This window comes from Diadema setosum, chromosome 11, assembly GCF_964275005.1.
Source record: "Diadema setosum chromosome 11, eeDiaSeto1, whole genome shotgun sequence".
Lineage (NCBI taxonomy): Eukaryota > Metazoa > Echinodermata > Echinoidea > Diadematoida > Diadematidae > Diadema > Diadema setosum.
This window is the reverse complement of record NC_092695.1, coordinates 33781089-33804369: the sequence shown is the minus strand read 5'-3', so window position 1 is coordinate 33804369 and position 23281 is coordinate 33781089. Positions and strand designations below refer to the sequence as shown.

The 23281-nt window shown below is 39.2% G+C and overlaps 1 protein-coding gene across 1 annotated transcript in view; it reads left to right on the top strand.

Annotated features, from left to right (window-relative positions):
- LOC140234768 (TBC1 domain family member 19-like) overlaps positions 1–23281 on the top strand; it is a 220937-nt gene that overhangs the window by 19228 nt on the left and 178428 nt on the right. The window contains 1 exon segment of the mRNA XM_072314804.1: positions 8741–8815. Coding sequence (XP_072170905.1) covers positions 8741–8815 — 75 coding nt within the window.

The following is a 23281-nucleotide window of genomic DNA, read 5'->3' as shown; positions in this document are numbered from 1 at the left end:
TCTCATCTTTCCCCTTCTAACGATGTCCGAACATCTTACTTGATTCTCACACTATTCTTCCTTACCACTCTCTGTGTTCCTTTCTCTACTGTCTCCACTAGTGCAACTTCAACTTCCAGCCCATTACTGTCTCCCACTCTTCACTTTTTGCCCTCCTCACAACCCCCATATGTCGCTTCCCTCTTCGTTTCTCCTCTTTCTAAGCTCTTCTTCCAAACTACGATCCGGTTAAGGACTACATACACATGGTGTCACCGCAAATCTTTCTTCCTAATTAACTTCACCATGCAAACCTTCAAACAACACATAAATGGTTTCTTTTGAACATATTGTATTGTGTTGAAAAGTTCTTGGCAAAATTCCAGGGAAAATGTGTACATGAAAATTCCGATGTTCAAAGCATGTGATGGGAAATGTAAACAGTATGTGCGAATGCTTCTATTTCTCCTGCTAAAATTAGTTGTTAGTGGGGAAAAGAAAAGAAAAGAAAAGTCTCGCTCTACCATGTCCACCACAACGCCTACGGATATCTAAGCTGGAGGTGGGTTGGAATGTCTTGTTTAGAGCACCAACCTTAGTACAGATTAATTGGCACGCTATCTTTTGAAGAGAAACAATACTTTGTTTCACATTGTTAGTGGGGAAAAGAAAAGAAAAGAAAAGAAAAGAGAAGTCTCGCTTCATGAGAGATGTTCAGATCCCGCTCTACACCACAACGCCTACGGATGTCTAGGCTGGAGGTGGGTTGGAATGTCTTGGAATATAGAGCACCAGCAGTAATTGCAGATTAATTGGCGCACTGTCTTTTGAAGAGAAACAATACTTTGTTTCACACACGATGATAGCAGAAAGACATTATCATCCGCTCGTGTGAAATCAAGCAGAAGTTTTTCAAAACATTTTTAGAGGCATCTTGGTGAGTTACAGTCTGTTAAACATGTCAATATAATGTGAAAAACAAATTGAAGGCCACCTGCAATAGGCCACCCGCAATACAGCCTTGCATTTTCCGACATCACAACAACTTCACGTAAAATAATCAACACGTTCCATATTATACTCGTGATGGAGAGGGAAAATGATAATTGAAAACAACAACATTGCAAGATTGATGAAGACAACAGACGGGAACTGATTCCACGTTAAATACATAAACATGCACATATGTATTTTGATTTCTCCATGCATTTTCCCATATCATTACACACAATCATTGCATGCGTATACTTGATATGGTGTTCAGCTCACTGTGTGCAGACTAAGCACGATCCGATAATTCAGAACCTTTGCCTGAGAAAGGATTGTAGCCTATCCCGCGAGTCAAAAAGAAGCTTTCTTATCATCTCGTGCATCCTGTACTCTATGCGCAATGCACCCATCATAGAGACAACCTTGCCTTCACCCAAACTGTTCTGATATTACCAATGGAAGACTCCGATGATCACATACAGTGGCTGTGCACCTGGAAGAACGCTGGTCTGACTTCAGGATGTCCACTTTTAGTCGTGGTGGAGATCTGTGTGCCGGCTCAATCGCGTGCTTGAATCGCGTGCTTCACTGAAGACGCAGATGCTGCCCTGTCTTGAAAGAGATCGAGGGTATACATCTAGACCAATTTCAGCAGAAGGTTACACTGAATCATCACATGTTGGCAGAGAGTTTTAACCGGATGATATTACCCGCTACCATATTACCCTGATTCACACATTGGATACAAACAGGATGACGGCCATATTGGAAACAAGCAATATTTGGGCATGGGGGCACAACTCTTGGCCAGGCCCAATTGTTAAGGAGTATCGAGTATAAAGAAGACAATAAGAGCTAATAGTAGTTCCACTCCTATTTGGAAGTGAGATACCTAAAGATGTCATTAAAAAATGCCCCAAGTTGCCTGACTTAATGACCTAAACTTAACTGGATGACAATAGCAAGACACAGGATTACTTCATGTGGAATGCATGTTAGGCCTCACAGTATGTCGTTTTCCAGATGGTCCATAACGTCATTGTATGCTCCAGGACCATGAGTCATTCATCGCAACCATACAGCCAACGAGCTCAAAACTAGGTAGCATTGCCCATGAGCTTGACACTAAGTTTAGGCAAACCAGGCCCATAAGAGCCCGACACATGGGGGGTCCACAAGACCTATACACTGAATAGATTAAGCTCTCTGAAATACATATATTAATCTCGTACCGTGTGCCAAGTTTTCCTCGAGTGTCAAGCTCGCGGACCGCACAGCTAGTGGGCCTATTATATTTGATGTCGAGCTCATGGACCTTGTTCATCTAGTGTTTAGGTCACAGGATGTACGACTCGTGAGCTGCATAACTCATGGGCTGTACTACTCTTGAGTTGTTTGACTTGTGACGTACACCTGATGAGGTGGGCCTGTTGTTTTCTGGTTAGCATCTTTCACCCTTTCATCCAGTTCAAGGGACTTTGCCATATGCCTGTTCACATACTATTAAGCATCAACCCAAAATATGGTACTCCTCTCCCCACTTTCCATGTTTAAGCGTACAAATTTTGTCCAGTTCAAATTTGATAATGTTGCTCATAATTTCATGCAAGCTAGGCTGCATAACTAACCCAAACATAAATATTATACAGTACATGTAAAAATTACTATCAGATTTTCGCATTGATAACACCCAATATGATTAAATTGTCTAAATGCTACTCCAGGGTCTTAAAATGTAAAATTTTTGCTCTATGTTGAAGTAAACCCCATTCGATTTGGTTAAGCGGTCCTAAAGAAATGTGGATTGTTTTAAAGCATGTCATGAGTTTGATTCTTCCAAGTTTAGCACTTCGATGATCTTGTGTGTGAATACAATAGACAGAACTTGGAGGGAAAAGATTCCTGACATCCTCTACAAAATTCCTAATTTCTCTTTGACCACTGAAGCAAATCGAATGGGGTTTCCTGTAAGATGTGGGCTGTGAGTTACAGTTTCATACCCTAAATTTGTATTTAGATTGATTCGATATTTTTAAAGATATCATTGCAAAGGGTCCCGTTGTAATTTTTTTTTTTTTTTTTGGGGGGGGGGGGGGACATACGGTGTTTGAGGTCACTGCCATCACTGAAGACGCGTAAGCTTTATTTCTGAAGTAATTGACCACTCACATTCCTGAGACCTTTTACTATGAACCAATGCTCTGTGGAATATGCATACATGCTTTGATTATAACGTCAAGGCGTGATTTGTAAGTGATTAAACTTTTAGGATTAGACCAATGAAGCCAAACATCAATAATTGTAATCCTACACAAATTTTGATATTCTAAAATTCTGACCTCACATTGTCCTTAGATGTCAAAGTTGGACCAATGTTCTGTGGAATGAGAAGACACTTCTATTGTAGCATAAATGCTAATAGCATAAAGCGTGATTGCACACCAGGTATACAGTTAACCATTGAATATACGTCAAATATCAGTATTCTGATATTTTGAGGTCATTGACCTGTCACAGTCCTCGGAGGTCAAAGGCAGAGACATGTAAATAATTTCCCTTGATCTGAGGAATAGGAAAGCGATTCAGTTGTAACACAAATGAATTTTTAAGACATCATTATCATGTTTATCATCAACCAATTGCACCAAATATCAAAATTTTGATAGTTTGAGGTCATTGACCTCTGGAGATCAACAGAGGTCAAAGGTAGAAACCTGTCAAGGATCGATGGAACATTGACGCAATTCCACTGTAAAAAAAGAAAACACAAACAAACAAACATGGTTTTAGTACATCATTGCCATGTTTATCATTAATCAATGACAAAATATCAATATTCTGATATTTTGAGGTCACCAGAGGTCAAAGGTAGAAACCTGGCAGGGTTCTATGGAACATGAAGACAATTCCACTGTAACTAAAAATGAGTTTTTAGTACATCATTACCATTTTAACATTCATCAATGATGCAAAATATCTATTTTCATCAAATTTTGAGGTCATTGAACTTTGGAGGTCATCAGAGGTCAATTCAGACTTACCTCCCGATCTTAAAATGAATCTTATAACATGTACTAACACTGGTGAAAGTTTCATGCTTTAGTCAAATTTTGCACAATTTTTCGGCTTATCTGCTCTACTAGAGGTATTTTGGGGGAGTTTCCACTTCATCTCCAGAAGTATACACACATTCTATTTGTCATTTGAGAATAATTAGATCTATTGGTAAAGACAAACATTCATTTTGGAAATAAGTTTTAATAGGGAATGTCAAACTTATATCCTATGTTTTAAAGAAGATCGGTAATTTGTATCGGGATAAATGAATTTTCATTATCTACTGTGCAGTGATGAAGAAAATCAAGATTTATTGTGTTTCATGTCAAATCTTTAATACACGGCAGTGACATCTTCAAAGAATTTGTTCTTGGTTTCTTTCCTTTGAAGTACTCATGGTTATCTACTAGGTGAATATATGTCTAGTATATGTAGATTTGGTCTCCTGGATATTTAAAAGAATTAGTGAGAGCAAAAGAAAAGACAAGAAGAGTTTTTAGAAAGGCACTTTATTGCAAACAGAGTGCAATTGACCATGTGAGTTTGGTTTAGGTGGTGTATGAGTTATCTCACTGTCTTTGGAAGATGTTTACCTGTAAAACCAAGCAGGCGTGTATTCCTTGAGAAGAGAGAGAGAGGCTTAATAGAGCAAATTTCTTTTCTCTTTGCTAGAAACAATTTCATGGATTCTATGATCCTAAAATTACACACGAAACAGAGCCTGGGTCAAGACATATTTCAGCCTCTAAGCAAAGCAGTTGCACGACCTCTGTGACTGACATTAGGATTACGAATTGCCTCAGCCTGTAGTATCATTGATACATGTATCTTTTTAAATGTCATGCCATGATTTTACAAATCTCCACTGACTAGTATTGCTAAAAACCAGGGATAAAGTGAAGAAGGGTTTTTATTTTTCATTGCATCAATGTCAAGGATGGGATACAGAATCATGCATTTATGTTCCAAGCTTAATTCAAACCCATACCCTTGTGTTCATGCACTTGGTGGCTTTGCGTGCAAAAAATGGGGGTATTTGAGAGAATTGCACAAGGATAAACCATAATGCCAAATTATGGCTTTTCACAAAGCTCTAAAATGTATTTAGCTTCTTGTGAAACATTGCCAGTTGTGCAATCAACAATATGTCTCCGTCGAACATCTAATTTTGCCTCTACGACTCTTTGCCATGACACACCATATGATATATATGGCTTTCCTCGACTTGCTATGAGCATCTTTCTGAGATGTGTATCCAAGATAAATCACCCGTGCAGCCATAAAAATATAAGAGGAGCCAAGTCTGTAAAGTGGCGCTGGGTCCGGCTTAAAAGGAGTCATTTTAGCCATCGTGTGGAGATATGGGAGACCGCAAGAAAAACCAGGAATAGAAATTTTATGAGGGGGGAAAAAGGTACTGATCATACAGGGAAACTATGATAGAAAAAAAACAAACAAAGGCACATATCTTGTGTTAGAGGAAGAATTACATATGAAGGAAGAAAGAGAAATGACTGGATGTACGCAGAAAAAGTTAAGAAGGAAAGGATATAGCTTTACAATGCTCTTTTTTTTTCATTTTCTTACCTTTGGATGACATATGATCTTTCAAAGAAAGACGGACAAACTGATCAATTTCATCGTAGATTCATCTTTTTCTCAGTTCCAATTGCAAGACAAAGAACAGAATTTTGTGCATGAAGTTTTTGAAATCCATCACTCTACAGAATTTTTTGATATCATGTATGCTTGATTCTGTGATAATTCTCTCACGAGGGCACACTAAAGGAATTTTACAGTTGCATCTACGTTCTCAATACAGGTCATCCAATCAGCAATTGACCCTTCTACCATTTGAGAACACAAGCATGAGTCCATTCAACGCTACGTGTTTCATCAATTAAGGCATAATGGATCTCCCAAAGTGATATTTATATCAACTTAGCGAATGCTTCTGGGCACAATTCCTCTTTTTTGTGTGAGTGATTAGTCGCAGGCGAGCAGGATTTGGAAGAGGTCATGAAATATCTGTTAGGAGCCATGGTGAATGTGGAGAGATAGGATAAAAGACTTGTGAGTGTTAGAAAATGGTGTTTAGAAAGTATTGTGATGTAGTGTCACAGTAGACTTCAAAGCAAGACTGTGTTTTATCACACACCTCGACAAAGAGCACACCAGTAAATGTTTCCCAGCCGGTTTTCTATTTAGAAACTAGCTCGTGTACTCAAGGGAGCTACAGACAAACTTGTGTATACACACACAGATGTGTAGATCCCACATCAAAAAGAAATTCATTTCTTTTTTATTCCTCCTAAATTTGGGTTTGTCTGACACTGGAATTTTGGAGTATAGATATGACTTTATCTCTCTGCAAGCCAGGATTTACAATTTGGAATATGACTTCCTGAAATGTCAAAGTAATATGTGTATGTTGGGTAGGTCTTATTGCAATGATATACATTTGCTGCATCAGATCTATTTTAAAGCCTGAAATCTCTGCTGTCATAGTTATATGATGTAAGAGGTATTGACTCAAACCATAGATACATGTAGTATCATGTACCTCTTTTTTCTTTTCTGAATAGTGGTCTCTGGTTGGTCGATTGCTGAGACAAGCAGAGCTCTATTGACTCCCAAAAAATTCCAGTGATCGCTGAGAAGGGGTCATAATATAATGATGTCACTAATATTGTTTGTTCATAGTATGGTTAGCATTGAATCATGAGCTATCTCCATACACTGATTGGCTAGTTTGTGAGCCAGTGTGCTTAGCATGTGAGCAATCTTGACTGGTGATCTTGATTAAAATACGCCTATACTTCAGATATCAATTACTGTTTGGTATATCAATACGTGTATGATATTACATGACAAAGGATGGCCATATTGACCTGTCGAGGACGAGTCCCGAGTATACTCTGGCAAGTGCCAATGGGAAATGCATGTTGTAGCTAAATCAGCCCATCCTCAATGGTTATCTGGGTCATAGTACATCTCCCTGACCTGCAGTGAGGATAACTTACGTGCTATAAATGTGAACTTTGACTCTGTTTTGGGTCACAGCATGTCTGTCAAAATAACTTACAATTGGGATTTAAGGATTTGCACCAGGGGGGTGTTTCATCAACGTTAGTCAGCGCTGACAAGTTGTCAGCGCTGACAATCACCATAGTAACAGTCAGTGACCAGAGCATCTCATCCAATCAAAACCAAGGATTTTGCTGAAAATGTCAGCGCTGACAACTTGTCAGCACTGACTAACGTTGATGAAACACCCCCCAGGACTCTCACTATAGTCTGTACACATGCATGCTGTGGAGAAAAGAAGGGATTAATTGAGACAAAGGTCAAATGCAAGATACTTAAGTCTACATAGGACTGCATGTCTTTGCAACAAGTGCTCTTCTGATATCTATTTCTTTTCTTTTTTAGATTTTTTTTTTTTTTTTGGCAGTTAAACATATTAGTTGTGGAGTCATATAAACCCATAGACCTTCTTTTTTCTTTTGGTCATCACTACAAGAATTTTTTTTTCCTCCGAGTGCATTAATCTAACGATGTCCGTAATTTGTGTTATGCCATTGAAATGCTGGAGATCAGCCCTTTAAGGCAATTTCACCTAGATTTCATTAGGAGATGGGCCAACTGGGGGCTGCCATTATCCAGTGCATTTGAAAGCTTACTTCTCTCTTGTCCATACAAAGTTCCTTTCAAGCTCTATTGTGTGCCCAGATGGACAAGCCTTTTTTTCCCTAATCTTAATTTTACCACCAATTCTGCTTGAAGGAATTGACGGGAGACATGTTATAAGGGTACCTACCAGATCTTTTCAAAATTATGTCTTCAGGTAGAGGTCATATGTTTTATATATACCTTATAGCATTGGACGACTTAACGGGGCAAAATATTAAAGGATGCTTGCTTATATGGCAGAGTGTACTGCAGGTGTCTATTAGAGCCCCTGTTTAACAATTAGTGTTCCATCATTAATGATATCACATGATCATGTTGTAAGACAGTCCTTTTGGTTAACATATAAGCTCTAATCAATTTAAATTAAGTTTACTTGGTACCAGATTCACTCTCCATCTCTCTTGTTTATTTGGGTTTTTTTCTCTGATGCTGCATGAATATTGTCTTTATTTTTACCTTGTTTTGTCTAAACTACAGTATCCTACACCATCCCTTCTTCTGCATAAAGGCAGTAGCTTGATTTTGTTATGGATCTCTGTCTGTCTGTCTGTCTGTCTGTCTGTCTGTCTGTCTCTGTGTCAATTTCTACCTGTCTCTCTCTCCATCTGTCTGTCGGTCTGTCTGTTTGTCTCTCTAACCCTGCACAGACTGTACATCTTTATCATACTCCTGCCACACATAGTTTTGTCTTGTCTCTATCTTCCATTCATACCCTTACTGTCCCTTATTTGTTCCATCAAAGAGCACTGTTTGTCTGTTTGTCTGTCTGTCTTTCTCTCTCTTTCTCTGACCCAGCATGGACTGTATTATAACCTTGTGTCTAGGTATCATCCCCCGCCCTTGTGTCCCTTCACCTCTACTCTTTTGTTCACATTTCGCCTTTTTGTTTTCTACATTCTATCTGCTCTGTGTCACTAATGATCTGGGTTTTTTTTTTTGTCACTGCCCTTGTCCTTCTGCATCTCTGTCCTGCTCAATGTTGCTCTCAATGTAGTTGGCATTTTCTGCTTTTAATCCGCAGTCGACTTGGGAAAAGCGAATTGTAAAGAGTCTGAACAGCATGTGCACAGAACTGTCAGTGCCCCTGGCAAGAAAGGTAAGTTTGTGAAGTGTATACATGTTTATTGTTTATACGATCTACTGTATATGTGTGTGTATGTGTGTATGTGTGTGTATGTATGTTGTGTTAAAGTATTGGAAAAAGTATATATATATAAGATTATGAAATAATGAATGTTTATGGGTATTAGGATTTATACTACTGTTGTTTTTTTTTTATTATTTGTGAAAGAATGGTGTTGGGAATAAAGGAGTATTTTCAGCCTTTGAAAAACTCTAAGTAGCTACTTTATAATCTATAGTTTGTTCCTCTTGCCAGTCGAAGTTTTTTTAAAAGTAAAAGAAGGAACAAATAAGAGTTGACTATGTGCAGCAACCTCACAGTGGGCTGCTCAGAGATGCAAGAACCCATTGAAAAGTTTCATGGAATCTCAGTCTTCATTACCATGGTAACCATGCCTACCCTGTGATGCAGTGTCTCCTTGTTTGTGTTGTTGTACCCCTTGGTGTTGAATTACATTGATATAATTTTAATTGCACTCCTGGACACATTAACACCACAGTGGAAATGCCCTTGGCGTTTTTTTTTTCTTTTTAAATCATTCCCTATACTTTTGTGATAGTTGAGTTATCACTTTAGAAGATGAAGGTTTCAAAAATTTTCTTTAGTGACACTGAAGTCTCATAATTAGGCAGTCAGTCTCTCTGTTTGGTCATAAATAGTGCTGTTTGTCTTGCTCATTTGCATTCTGTTGGGCAAAAGGGAGAGGGAAAATGAAAGTCATTGAGAGCAGTGGGTAATTATGGCGATTCAGTGGCATGAATTTCAGTTAATGTGAGCATCAATCAACCATTACATCAGGGCTCTTTTTTTTGTGGGGGGGGGGGGGGGGTGGGAGATCTCATTTTTCTAGATCATTACCAAAATGCTGCAATTTTTTGAGAAGATTGAAAGTTGTTTTTATAGTTTTGTTTTGTTGTTGTTGTTGAATGGTGGGTTGGGTTAAAAAAAAAAAATGGCTGGAATCTGCTAATCAGAAAGCAAACATGCACCGCCATGCACTGGGGATACTGAAATGACCGCTGGTGTTTGCGAGTAATGACACAGAGCGATCGGCCAACATAAGTCACCGCCAGACATGGGCAAAAGGCCAATGTTTGTCGTGGAATGCGTTACTGTCTCTGTGCTGTTGACTCTGCCCGAATTCATGCGCGGCTGAAATTTGCCCGGGGACGCTTTCTGGGTCCGTCAATCAAGAGTCATGTCCACATCGGCCGTACAAGACCGGCAGAATGCGGGGGATCGATTTCAGCGTCTGTCAACGTGACATGTTTGGATTCATGCTGTTTTATTGGTACAGCAAAATGTTTGTATCAAGTAAATTAAAACCGTCTAATGGCCTCGTTATGGGGAAGTTTCCTTTCTGTCTGTTGACCACTCTCCTGAGGTTTCATGGAGCTCTTTTGTCTGGTATTCACCTGTGGAAAGTTGCCAAGTTTGAGGGGGGGGGGGGAGGAGAATCTGCACGAGTTTGTTGAAGTTTGATTTGAACTTTCTACACTCTTTCAAATGTTTGGAAAGGTGCAAAAACAGATGATAGTGATGAGCGTTTCAAGTGATAGATATTTAGAAACCATAGTTCAAAGTGTGTGTGTGTGTTTTTTTTTTTTTTTTTTTTGGGGGGGGGGAGTAGAATGTCATATGCTTCAAAGGTACCCAATGATAAGTTCAGCTCAGAATTTTCAGAAATCTTGCCTACCCTGCATAAGACAGACTCAGAAATTTATTGAGCCCCTAATTTCTTGCCCTTAATGAAATAATTTTTTTTTCACTGCCGTGAAAAAAAAGCAAGAAAATGCATTTTTTAAATGCATATGGATTCTGCTTTAAAAAACAATTCTAATCCAGTGAAATATAGTGCTTTAAGAATATCATGGAGACTTCTCTTGGATAAAAAGAAACACAGGCAGTACTTGGCAGAAATTATATTGTTATACATTTTTTGTTGTTGTTTTTTTTAAATGAAAGAAGCAAATTATCACTACACAGTTTACTTCTGTAAGGGTCGAAAGAAAATACACACTCTGGAAAAGTGTTTAGTGAGAAAGGCTTTGATCATGGTGTTCAGGGTCTATTCGAATGCTTAATCTCACTTAGCAGTGCCCTGCGCAATGAATGCAACAAAACACAGGATATATTACACTCCATAGCAACCACAATGAGAGGATTATTGGATTAAGCTGCAATTTTCCTCACTCATTAAACGCATTCCGTTCATGACCATTACGGAATTTAGATTCAGTGGCCTAATCCTTTTAAAAGTTATTAAGAATTGAAAGTGAAGAGTGAGTGAGGAGTCCTGAAGGAACAGGAAGGAACTTCTGAGATAAGTAAAATCGTACTATTCAAGAAAAAGATTTCCCACAAAAACCTGCAAAAATGAAAATTTCCCATTCATTTTATGATCCCAAACTTTGGAATTATGTAGTAGGAGAATTGCTCTTTTTGAAAAAAAAAAGTGAAAATTGAAGAGTTTGACCAATTTCACCTGTGTTGAGTCCTCATATGAAATTAGGTTGTGCGACTTTGTGTTAGGTTTATGATGCATGGTCACAAATATTCAGCTCAGAGATTCATTAACTTCAGGACATGGACAAACCTCAGGTTCTCTACAAATATTTTTTTTTTACATACTTTTATGTGCCTGCTCACACTGCACTCAATCTGTCAAATGTCTCTCTTGATAGATCTATCTACTTTAAAACCAGAAATATTCGTGGCATGACATTTTCGTGAACTGGAGCTGATGGCCTATTTCACAGCATGAAATTTTCATGAATTGCCACTGGAATTCGATACATATAGTGCAGACAACTTTTGCGTGTGTTTCAATTTCACAAATGTTGGCTTTTGAAAAATTCGCGAAATTAAAGTGCACTGAAAATTTCTGGTTTTACAATTTTCATCTCTGTCAATGACTGCAAAAAACATTGAAATCTGTGACAAGAAAGTACAGGAACCATGATTTTTATTAATTGATTAATGATCTACTTTTATAGCAGTGTGCTGATCGGCATGAAATTGTGTGTGAGGTAGGAGAGGGTGGAAGTGTTACATGACTGCATTCTGAATGAATTCTGACTGAAATGTTGCTTCTATGCAATAAAAAAAATTTTGTACGAAAACATGTCAGTAACCTTTTGAATAGGCAGTTGAAATATGGTCATGTGTATACAGTCAGAATAAGGGTATTAGAGCCCGAATTAAAGCAAATGCTGCTAAAAATGGTGCTACTGTTATGGTTGGACACTCATGCTAGAATTCTAGAAAACTACTGTATACGCCAAATATTTCGCGAGGTTTTTATTGTCAGCTGCTATTCGCGAAATTAAAAAAATATTGACTCTGATCCTGATATGAATGTGATATACGTGTACACATTTCTCTATTCAGTACAGGACTCTACAATCGCAAATTTAACCACTCGCAAAATCGTCGGGAAGTCTCAATTTGCAAAACTTTAGACTCGTGAAATATATGGCATATACAGTATAAGGGCATAGCATGGATGCAATAATTTCTGCATGACCAATATTAAAAGTATGTCCTTCGAACATGGCATGTGTCCAATGTTTGTTTCTGTGTATACAACTCTACAATCAATTGAAGAGCATGGACACACAAACATCCTGTCTTGAAATAATTCACAAACAAGGTCTTTCTTGTTGAATCTTTGTTGTGTGTGTGTTTGTGTGTGTGTATGTGTTTATGTGCATGTCTGTTATGTGTGTCTGCGTGTAAGAGTGTGAGTGAGGCTGTGTGAAGTGATTATTAACAGTCCCAGGGGGCTAATTACTCCTCCCACATACCTCCCACCTAGATGAATGATTACTGCCAACCATGCCAGGGTGACATTGCTGTGTAAATGAGGGATGAATGCCGTCAGGGATTGCACTGGCGAACTGTGAAGACATGATAAAAAAAACCCCCCAGTATACACACGTAAAAATAAAAACGGAAGGGAAGGCGATGCTGATGAGTGTCGCTCCAATGCCTCGTGGGATGCGTGATAGTTGTGGGGGATCTCTAACGTTAATTGACACAGACATCAATTTACGAGGTTGAGATGTGAGGTCCAATGGATATAGGGCGGGTCTTTTTCCTTCCGTTTTAAATAGATCTCTCCCTCCTCTCAATTTTTCTTCTTTCTTTATTTTCTTCCAGGGTGGAGTGCTGTAATCAGGTGCTAATGACTCTGTATACATGGTATTCTGACCGCCAGCCAACTTTAGCCAATGATGGTGTCCTATGGATGCTTACCCCAGGGTTACAACAAATGAAAAATACAAACACTGCCAGTTGTGGGCTTAATTTCCTGTCACACTTGTTTGAATGGAGCAGCAGTGAGATATATCGTCTGTATTACATGATCTACATAAATACTGGTCTCTGATTGGTTGTAGTGCAGTCACATGACTAGTGCAGCAGGGATCACAATCTTTATATTGTGAACAGTGACGTCACATGAGAATTTGGCTAGCTGCTGATAGGGTTAGAATAAAGTGATGTGTATTTACAGTGGTGTATGTGGACCATGTAATGTATAAAACACAATATCATTGCCTCATCTACTGTTGGAATATAACACTCGGCAGTCCCTTGGAAGTTCAACTTTTTCCATGATGTAATACAGTGTATATTCCCTCTGTGCTGCATGTTTTTGTGAAAATGTAATCTGTGGGAAAAAAATGTAACCCCAATAGGGATGTTGAGTGTTATATTACACCTCTAAAATGGCAATATTTGTGCAAACACTTAGAAGTTCGAACTTTTTTTGCCTGTGCTAGGGATACAGCTTTCATCGCTGTAGTTAATATCAGTTTACCTTTTGGAGTTTATCAGGCTCTCATGCCCTTGTTATAAAAGTGAGAAAAATTAATCTCCAAAAATGTTCAATCTGTGAGCTTACACTGTACAATTCCCATTTATGCCCTTACACAAATACACCTCCAGCATATTTGTGCCTGATTAGTGGTCAGAAATGCAATCATGTTTTTTTATACCTTGCTCATCGTTCATGTTCCTGAAATTCCTGGTAATGTTTGTTGAGTTCTTTAACTTTTGTTTTTGTTGCGGGGGGGGGGGGGGGGGAGGGGAGGGGTATTTCACAGTCTTTTGAAGAGCATATAAAAAGCCATTTGGTGTTTTGTTTTCCTAGAAACAATCAGGATATGGGTAGAGGAAAATGATCGGATTGGCTTCAAACTCTACACTCTCAGATGTCATCAGTGCCTGAAAATACATCCATTTAGACCCCGTTTACAGTGCGAGGCTCGGCCGCGGCTTGGCCGCGGCCGAGCCCAGCCCCGCTTCAGTGTAAACGCGCAAAAGGCCAAATGCGAGGCCAAAATTGGCCTCGCATTTGGCCTCGCTCTGGAGGTGGTCTCGGCCGCGGCTCGGCCGCGGCCGAGCCCGGCCTCTTCTTGGTGTAAACGCAAACTGGGCCAAATGCGCGGCCAATTGCGCGGCCAATTTTAGTCTGGCTTCCAAACCCTCTGCCTGTATCTTTCGCTATTCAGGATATTAACCCCCTCAACGTTGAAAACTACTATAGTTTAAGGTGGTTTTGTCCTGCAAAGGATTTTTTTCCTTCGGCAAAGGCCTTTGCCCGAACGGCGACTTCGTCGCCACGGAATTCATTTGGCAAAGGGTCTGAAAACCAGACAATACCAAATTGCGTTTGTTTACAAGCAGAGCGCCACTACGACAAAATGTTGAAAGGTTTGAATCAAAAGCGCGGCCGAGCCCAGCAGTGTAAACGGACAAAATTGCGAGGCTCGGCCGCGCAATTGAGCCCGGCCCCGCACTGTAAACGGGGTCTAAGCTTCCCATCTACTAGCAAGCCCAATCATTGTGCTCACATACATCCCAAGACGTAAGGGCAGAAGCCTCCAAGGTCCAATTGTATGCATCGTAACATCATCGTGGGGGGGGGGGGGGGGGGGAAGCGATAACATTATCTCATCAGCGTCCCGAACAACAAGCGAAATGACCATAAAAGTGAGCTTTCTAGGTCACATGCGTGAGTACGCAACAGCATAACAAACCCCCTGCAAGGCCAATAGATGATGTTACGCACCGTGCAAAGGAAGTCAGTTAACATAGTATGTAGATCATATGATAATCATTCTCTTGCGTGGAAGCTATAGCTTTCTTCAGAACTGACATCGATAGGAAACATTCTGGGAAACCTTGAAATAAAAGCACCAGATCATGTCAAATATACCCATTTCATCCATTATTTTAGAGGCACAAACCATTATTATTGAGGCTCTCCTTTTTCAGACAAACAACACAAGTAAAAGTAAATGTAATGTGCACATCCATGCAGAAGTCTGAGTGATGTGATAGGAAAGAAAAAAAAAAACCAGAGGCAAAAACAAAAACAATAACACAAATACAAAGCAAATAGGATACTCATGATACATTTACATTTGCAGTTTAAATGTTAAATGTTTAATGAAGAGGACCCAAGGGAAGATGGCCTAAATGTATAATGAATAACAAATTCTGGGAAATCTGCCCATTATGTATACATCAGAAGCCTCGTTTTAGGATATCAAAGGTGAGCTCACACACAAGTGCACTCATTCAGAGTTTATCTATTGAAAGAAAAACCCACAAAAACAAACAAACAAAATCAAAAACAATCAAGGAAGTCATCAAACTTGCCAAAGAAAATTTTAATGTGCAAACCACAGCCAGAACGGCTTTTCCACAGTCAAAGGATGACCTAAACAGTATTTCCGACCTTACAATGGATGTTACACGTAGTTTGCGTTTCCACCCAAATGTGAATTACAGTGTGCACCATAAGATAACGTTAGTTAAGAACCAGAGGGTAGTAACTTTCATATACAGTCCATTGAGTTAAAATATTTCTGCTTCTCAACTGCTGATAAAAAGCTATTTCAAAGCCAATGTTTAAGTTTACTTTTAAATGCCTTCTTCCTCTGAGACATTGCAGTTCTCCCTTGGGGGGTGTGCAGATGATGCACCAGGTTCCTATAAACAAAGGGTTAATCTTTGGTTTTGTGGCTTGGAGGAGTTGCAGTAGCTCAGTCAGTGAGACTTGAGATTGCATTAGGCCCGTTCACACACGAGGGAAAAAGTGAGATTTAAAAATCGATTTTCTTATCACGATCAAAATTTCGAAATTTTTTCCTGTGTGGACAGAAAAATTTCACGATCCTAATTGCGATCCAACTCGCACTATTAGTACGAATTAGTGCGATTTTTCAGAATAATTGCAATTATTTTGCCAAGCGTCGTGTGTGTGAGCGCGATCGAGATTTGGAAATCGGTATTTTTAATCCCATCGTTCGTAGCGCGTGAACGTCAACATTATTGGGACCGTGGGGTCGGTCATGCAAATTTCGCGCATGCGCAATTTGGCCACTGATCGTTCTTTCCTTGCTGCAAAGTGTGATTTTTCCTTGTGTATGAACGGTGGAAAGAAAAAATCGAAATTTGGATCGCGATTGTAATTTCCATTTTCGTTGTGTGTGCACGGGCCTATTGTATCAATCATGATGACCCTGGTTGAATCCCCCTGGTTGCAATGGTTGCACCCCTAAGCACGGCACCTTTAATGTCCTCATTGCCAAGTCTTTAAAAGGGGACTCAGAGTTATTATTCTTGTGGTTGCTGCCTATAAGCATTCAGCCTATAAGCATTAAATGCTTCATGCAGCTGTCAAAACAAAATATAAATTCTAATTCCAATTCCAACCAAAACCATACCATGTGTGCATCTTGAAATGAATATATCTCATTTCATGTTTGGAATATTTTTTTTTTTTTTTGGTGATCTTCAGAAATTCATCCCAGATACTGCAAAGTGCAAGGGAGAAGAGTCAAGCTTGGGAGACAAAAATGTGTTGATAGACAAAAGGGATGAGACAGGGCTGTGCAAAAGCTGGACAAAATGAGGACTGTATTTGTACTTCTGTTCTGCTGTCTGTTTGGTTTCTTGATTTTTTTTTTCAATAAAATTCAGTCCACATTCTTTTGTTATATGTCAAGTTGCGCTTTCATTCTGCCGAGATTGTCCATGAGCGACCTAGATTTTTGGGGTCCGAATTGATTGAAAAGCAAACTTTGTAATAAACGTGACGCGGGTTCTGGGTTGCCTTTCCGCTGTCCACAGTAAATATTTCAAATGACCTTTCTGTGGCCACCAAGAATCACACAAAAATGTGCAAATTCAGCATGTAAAATGCAGAATGTGAAAACCCCAGGGGAGGTCATTCATAGGGATATATCCAGCAACTTTCAAATTACTCAAGTACACTGTAGATAGTGGCAGAGATGATTTTTAAGGTGATTTTTCTGCAATGATTCATGTCATGATATTTCAGGCCTGTGATTAACAATGATGTGAAACAAGATACTGTATTTACCAGCCTTTCATCAGTCTTGGAACAATTTCTGGTGCAATATTCTATGTCAGAGTGGGATCAGGCAGCCATGTGCAGTCTAGGTTTTGCAGGTTAACTACATGTGACACATAGGATTCATTGTGAAGCTTTTGCGTGTCTAATAAAACTGTGTATGAACTGTCAAAGTTCTCTCACAAAGGGTAAAAAAAAATCAGAAGTAACATGAAGATCATAAGTGCCAATGAATTACTTTTTTTTTGTCCTCATTCTAGTCATAAGTGGCTCAGTGGATGAATACAGACAAAATTGTAGAATATTGCATTTATCATATTTTATTGTAAAATCAAACGCCTCCTACAGTTGCTTTAACCCACTGAGAACAGACTGATTTTGCTATAACACGCATTCTCCATAGACACCTGCCCGAGTATTCTCGAGACTTGTCTTCAATGGGTTAATAGTGATAAATTAAAGGAAATGTTTGTCTGCCCCTTCTTCCTCTGAAGGAGCTTTCCCCAGAGCGTTGCCTGGGGCGACAAAAATGTCAGCCGTTGACAAACGGCACTTTGAGATGGGCGCAAACACTTCACGCAATGCTGAACTTGGCACATAATCATATCTTGCCGCTGCATCACACAGAAATATTCATTAGAGGATATTTCCGTATGAATGCAAATCACCCATGAGTTCTAGCATTCACGCAAGGTGGCACTGTGTTCTGTGATTAACTGTAGTAGCTCAAACTCTTGTGGCAGCATGTACACTTTGAATTATATACATGTATATTGTGCGCTCATGGGAAATCAGATTAATTTTGATTCTGTAAGAGCAGGGGCCAAATGAAATTTTGTTTATTGTCATTCTATTATCTGCTTTTTGATATCATTCTGTTAAAGTCTCAAGTATGGAGAGTAGGTTCTGTGACACTTGTGAATTGTCTATTCTCTGTGGTGCATTGGATTGTTTGGTTACACATGTACCATCCTGTGCTTGCAAAATTATTACAAACTTTATAGCATGCTTTTGAATGAGTAGAAAGCTTATAGGGATGACATTCATGTATGTGGAGCTGGTTGGTGCAGCTGGTAGGGGGAGGGGTGGGTTGGTGGTGGTGGTGGGGGGGGGGGGGGGGTAAGGTAGCATGGGGCAAGCAACAAGATCATGATGCTAAGATCTTTAAGTTTCTGTGAGAACACTCTGCCAGAATCATCACCAAGGAGTTCTGTCCTCCCCCGTTTTGTGTCCTTTGATGATAAAAATGTTGATCTGTGGGCTATACTTCTTAGCTTTTTTTTTTCTTTTTGCGCACGGCTGCATGTCACACTTCACAGAGTCAGCATCAAATTCCTCGGATGTCACTACATGCTTGCGATAAGGAGAACAGAGTGATTGTAAGGGGAGGGACGATCTGATGGTGATGGTCTGGTTATTTGTCACGCCGTTCTAATTGACTTTTTACTTTGAGTAAAGTTGGATCTATTCCAGTCGATATGTGTGACCCATTTTAATTAAATGTCAGTGGCAAACATGGAAGTATGTTGTCTAGCAACAGAACACAGAGGAGGTAGGCATTTCAACACATATGCTTGCAATATGTACATTTGTAAAATGAAGCTTCAACCAATCCCAAGAGGGGCCTAAAATCCCCAATCACTTTTTGCTGGACAAATCTAGTCTCAGTACATTGTGGGTTAATAAACTTGCATTGAAAAAAGGGCAATTATTGCTTCTTAAAACATTGATATAACCACTGACATTTTCAATGCTCAGAGCTGACTCCTTTACAACATAGGTTGTCATGCTGGCTGTCAATATTTTACAAACTGCAATTATTGTAAGTTGCAGTTTTTGTATCAGAGGTGCTTTATAAAGTAGGGCTGTGATGGAATAAACTGGTTTTAATGGAGTAGTGGTAATAAGGAACTTTAGCATCCTTAAACTCTCAAGTGACATTATTTGATTGTTTTGAACATAACCAAGATGTAAGATCACCCAGCGATTTTTCAAATCTTAAGACAACATTAAGACACTTTTTATCCTTTACGGCATTATGTTTTCGGGTTGTCCGTCCGTCCGTACGCCCGTACGCCCGTACGCCCGTCCGTCCGTCCGCATTCGTTTACGCGATAACTTGAGAAATATTGACTGGAATTTTACCAAACTTGGTCCAAGTATAAAGTATGATGGGGCAATTACTTGATTAGATTTTGGGTGAAATCGGCCAAAGGTCAAAGGTCAAGGTCAAATCATGAAATTGTATCCCTTTACGCGATAACTCAAGACTGGATTGAGCAAATTTCACCAAACTTTGTCTGAGGATGATGTATGATGGGACAATTACATGTTAGTTTATTTAGTGAAATCGGACAGAGGTCAAAGGTCAAAGATCAAGGTCAAATCCTAAAATTTATCTGTTTACGTGATAACTCAAAACTGGATGAAGTAGCTTTCACCAAACTTGGTCCAAGGATGATGTATGATGGGGCAATTAGTTGAGGAGATTTTAGTGACATTAGCAAGAGGTCAGAGGTCAAAAGGTCAAGGTCAAATGCTAAAAATGTTGCTATTTCCCCCATATCTATGCAATGCCCAAAGATATTTTATTGAAACTTAGTGTAGACATGTACTACTGCGTAAAGATTCTCCAGAGAGAGTTTCATGTCATAAGGTCAAAGGTCAAAAGATCAAAGGTTAGGTGAAAATGTTGCAATTTCACTTTTCTCGCAAATGGTTTAATGTATCTTCATAGAACTTGATACGTATGCATGTACTGACTGGCAGGGATTATCTAGGGAATTTAGGGGTCATGGGTCAGTATGTAGTCAGGGGTCAAAGGTCTAGGTCAACTCCTCAAAATTTTACTGTTTCCCTCATATACTAGTGTATATTCAATGCTTGCATTATTAGTTTTAAAACTTAATATATACATGTTGTATTACCTAATGGAGATTCTCCGGGAAATTTCCAGAGGTCAAAGGTTAAGGATCAAAGGTCAGGTTTAAATGAAAAAAAAAATCTATTTTGTACTGTAATTACACTCTTTCTTCATACCTTGAAAAGTACTCAATGCATAAACTTATAACAGGGTCAGTCAGAAGTCAAGTAAAAATCCTCCATCCCCCAAATATGTGTACCTGCACTCTAAGACAATTATAGCAAACCCAGTTTGAGGAAAGTGAACATTCAATACATTTCTGACAAACTTGTCATATCAGTATTTTGCCAGTTATGTGAAACTGTCATCACACATTGTGAAGACATTGTACTATACACCTATTGGGAGAATCATGCATTATGGTGGAGGTATCAGTTGCCATAGTGACATTTCTAGTTTAAAATGTGATTTTCAGGGTATTGGTACACTTTAACATAAATGCACAGGAAGGATAGTACACTGTTAGCACATTTCCCGCCATGGTGTCAATCTTATGGTAGTGCTCTGATCCAGCACCTTACAATGCAGCACATCTATATGAAGGTCTTGGTTTCACTTTATTCAGACTTCGGGAATTTGTGATGATGCATGCAAAGGAAACAAACCAAATAGCTCTAACACACACACACACACACACACACACACACAAATCCAACTCAATAAATTGTTGATGGTTTTGCAAGCTCTGTTTGATAGCCAACTGTATGTTTTCCATCTCAAGAGGGCTTCATACCTCTACAGAGTTCATAATAACAAGCAATGAGTCATTGAACTGTACATGTCTTTCAAGTATTGTTCAATGGTGTGATCTTTCTCCATTCAATCAAGTAGCATACTGTACACATGAATGTATGCCGTTTATACATGCATAAAATTTGCTAAATGTGATGACCGCAGATCTGACACCGTAACAGAATGCCTGATCACATTTATATATTCATATATAATAATATATATATTCACATACATTGTATATATTCATATATTCATATAATCATATATTCATATATTCATATATTCATATAATCATATATTCATATATTCATATAATCATATATTCATATAGTCCTATATGTAGTATGGACCTGTTGATCATTTGTGATTATTTGTAATTATTTGTAATTATACAGTTACAGACAAGCCTGATTTCACATAGACCATGTACAAAGTACAGCCGGGCCAAAGGCGGGGCCTATGGCCGGACCCAAGGCCACGGGCCTTAGCCCGGAACCAGGGGCCCAGAGCCCAAGTGGGCCCAGGCCCAGGGGCCCATAGCCCAAGTAGGCCCAGGCCCAATGGCCCAGGGGCCCACGGGGCCCAAGGTCGGGCCGAGGCCAGGAGCCTAAGTGCTGGCCCATGGCAGGGGGCCCAGCCAGGGGCCACCAGACTGAGACCACTAAGAGTACCAGTCATGACTTGCTGTGATAATGATGTGACAGGCCTGTGCATACACATATTATGTAAATACACTGTACAGGGCTGTGCATATTATGTAAATACACTGTACACTAAGTGTACACAGTCATGACTTGCTGTGATAATGATGTGACAGGCCTGTGCATACACATATTATGTAAATACACTGTACAGGGCTGTGCATATTATGTAAATACACTGTACGCTAACTATACACAGCCCAGTCGCTGTATAAATCACGACAGGGCTGCACCTGAGCAGCCCACAACACAGAGCAAACACAAAGCAAATTTTACAATTGCATTTAGTTTTGATACTTGACATCATTTTTTGTCACCTCAAATGCATCAAAGACAATCTTTATTAACGAGACTTCATACCTGTTTTCCTTGGGTTATTTGTGGGAATTCTCCGATCTGGGTACTATTTGCAAATCTAACAACATGTGAAAATATCAACTCCTGATCATGTAACGTGCATGTGTACATTTCTTTGTTCACTGCTGTATTCCATGAACATGAATTCAACAACTACTGTTATATCCTGTAATATGAGCTGCCAGGACAAAACTCACATACACTCTGATTCTGTATAGCAATCACTTTCAAAGCAATGTATTGATACATTTCTGCCAGCAAAAAATTCTTAAATGTCGGTTCACCCATGTGAACGGGTACAGAAACTGAAGCCTAGGTGGTGGGTTAAGCAGAATTGCTGCTATCCTTACAGTCCCACTCATATGTTTTCATGTTAGTCTAAGGCTAGTTTGTGGCAATAAGAGAGTGTGCCAAGCAGTTTACCAAGCACGGATTCAGCTGGATGTCGAAAGTGATTAGCCATTCTGATACTTGAATTTAACAATACCATTTAACAATTCCATACCACCTAAAACCCCAACCCTATCAAATTCTTTAGAATTTCTGCTATCAAAACAATGATAGGATAATCTGCAGATAAAGTAGATTTTTTCTGTCACAAATCTGCTGTTACTGTGTTATTACCTCCGCCCAGGGGGAAGGTTATGTTTTCGTTACCGTTGGTTTGTTTGTTTGTTTGTTTGTTTGTTTGTTAGTTAGTTAGTTTGTCTGTGTGCAAAATAATTCAAAAAGTAGGTAACGAATTTGGATGAAACTTGCAGGAAAGGTTTAGATTGATACAAGTAACAGATGCTCAAATTTTGGTAGTGATCTGAGAATTTTGGAGGAATTTATGAAGGATTTTTGATATTTTGGCAGGTAGGGTCAATGAACTTGGGAGTTCAGGCTGCGCGTATTTGAGGTTTGCATGCGTGCACTAGTGCGTGCTCTAGTTTCTGCTAGGGCGAGGTGCGCCGTGCAGCTGAGGGTTTATGACGTAACAATGGCTTCTATATTGGGAAATTGGGGCGACTTTCAGCACACAATGCTATAAGTATGTATGGGTGGAAATCACTTCTATGGAAGAACAAGATCAGTGATGGAAATGAGCTGCATGCTTGGCAGAGGTCTGCGCTCTCAGAGTGCTTCTGTAGTTGTGAATGTCTTCCTCTGTGAAAAATGTGAAATCAATGAAAGGAAAAAATATGGTACCTGGTAAATATTAATAGCTGTGCACATTATTCACACATGTACTATAGAATGTATGACAGTAGCATATATTCACTCACATAAAAACACTGATACATGTAAAGGAGTTAAAGAATCAGCAGACATAGTTTTACAAGATGTATTGC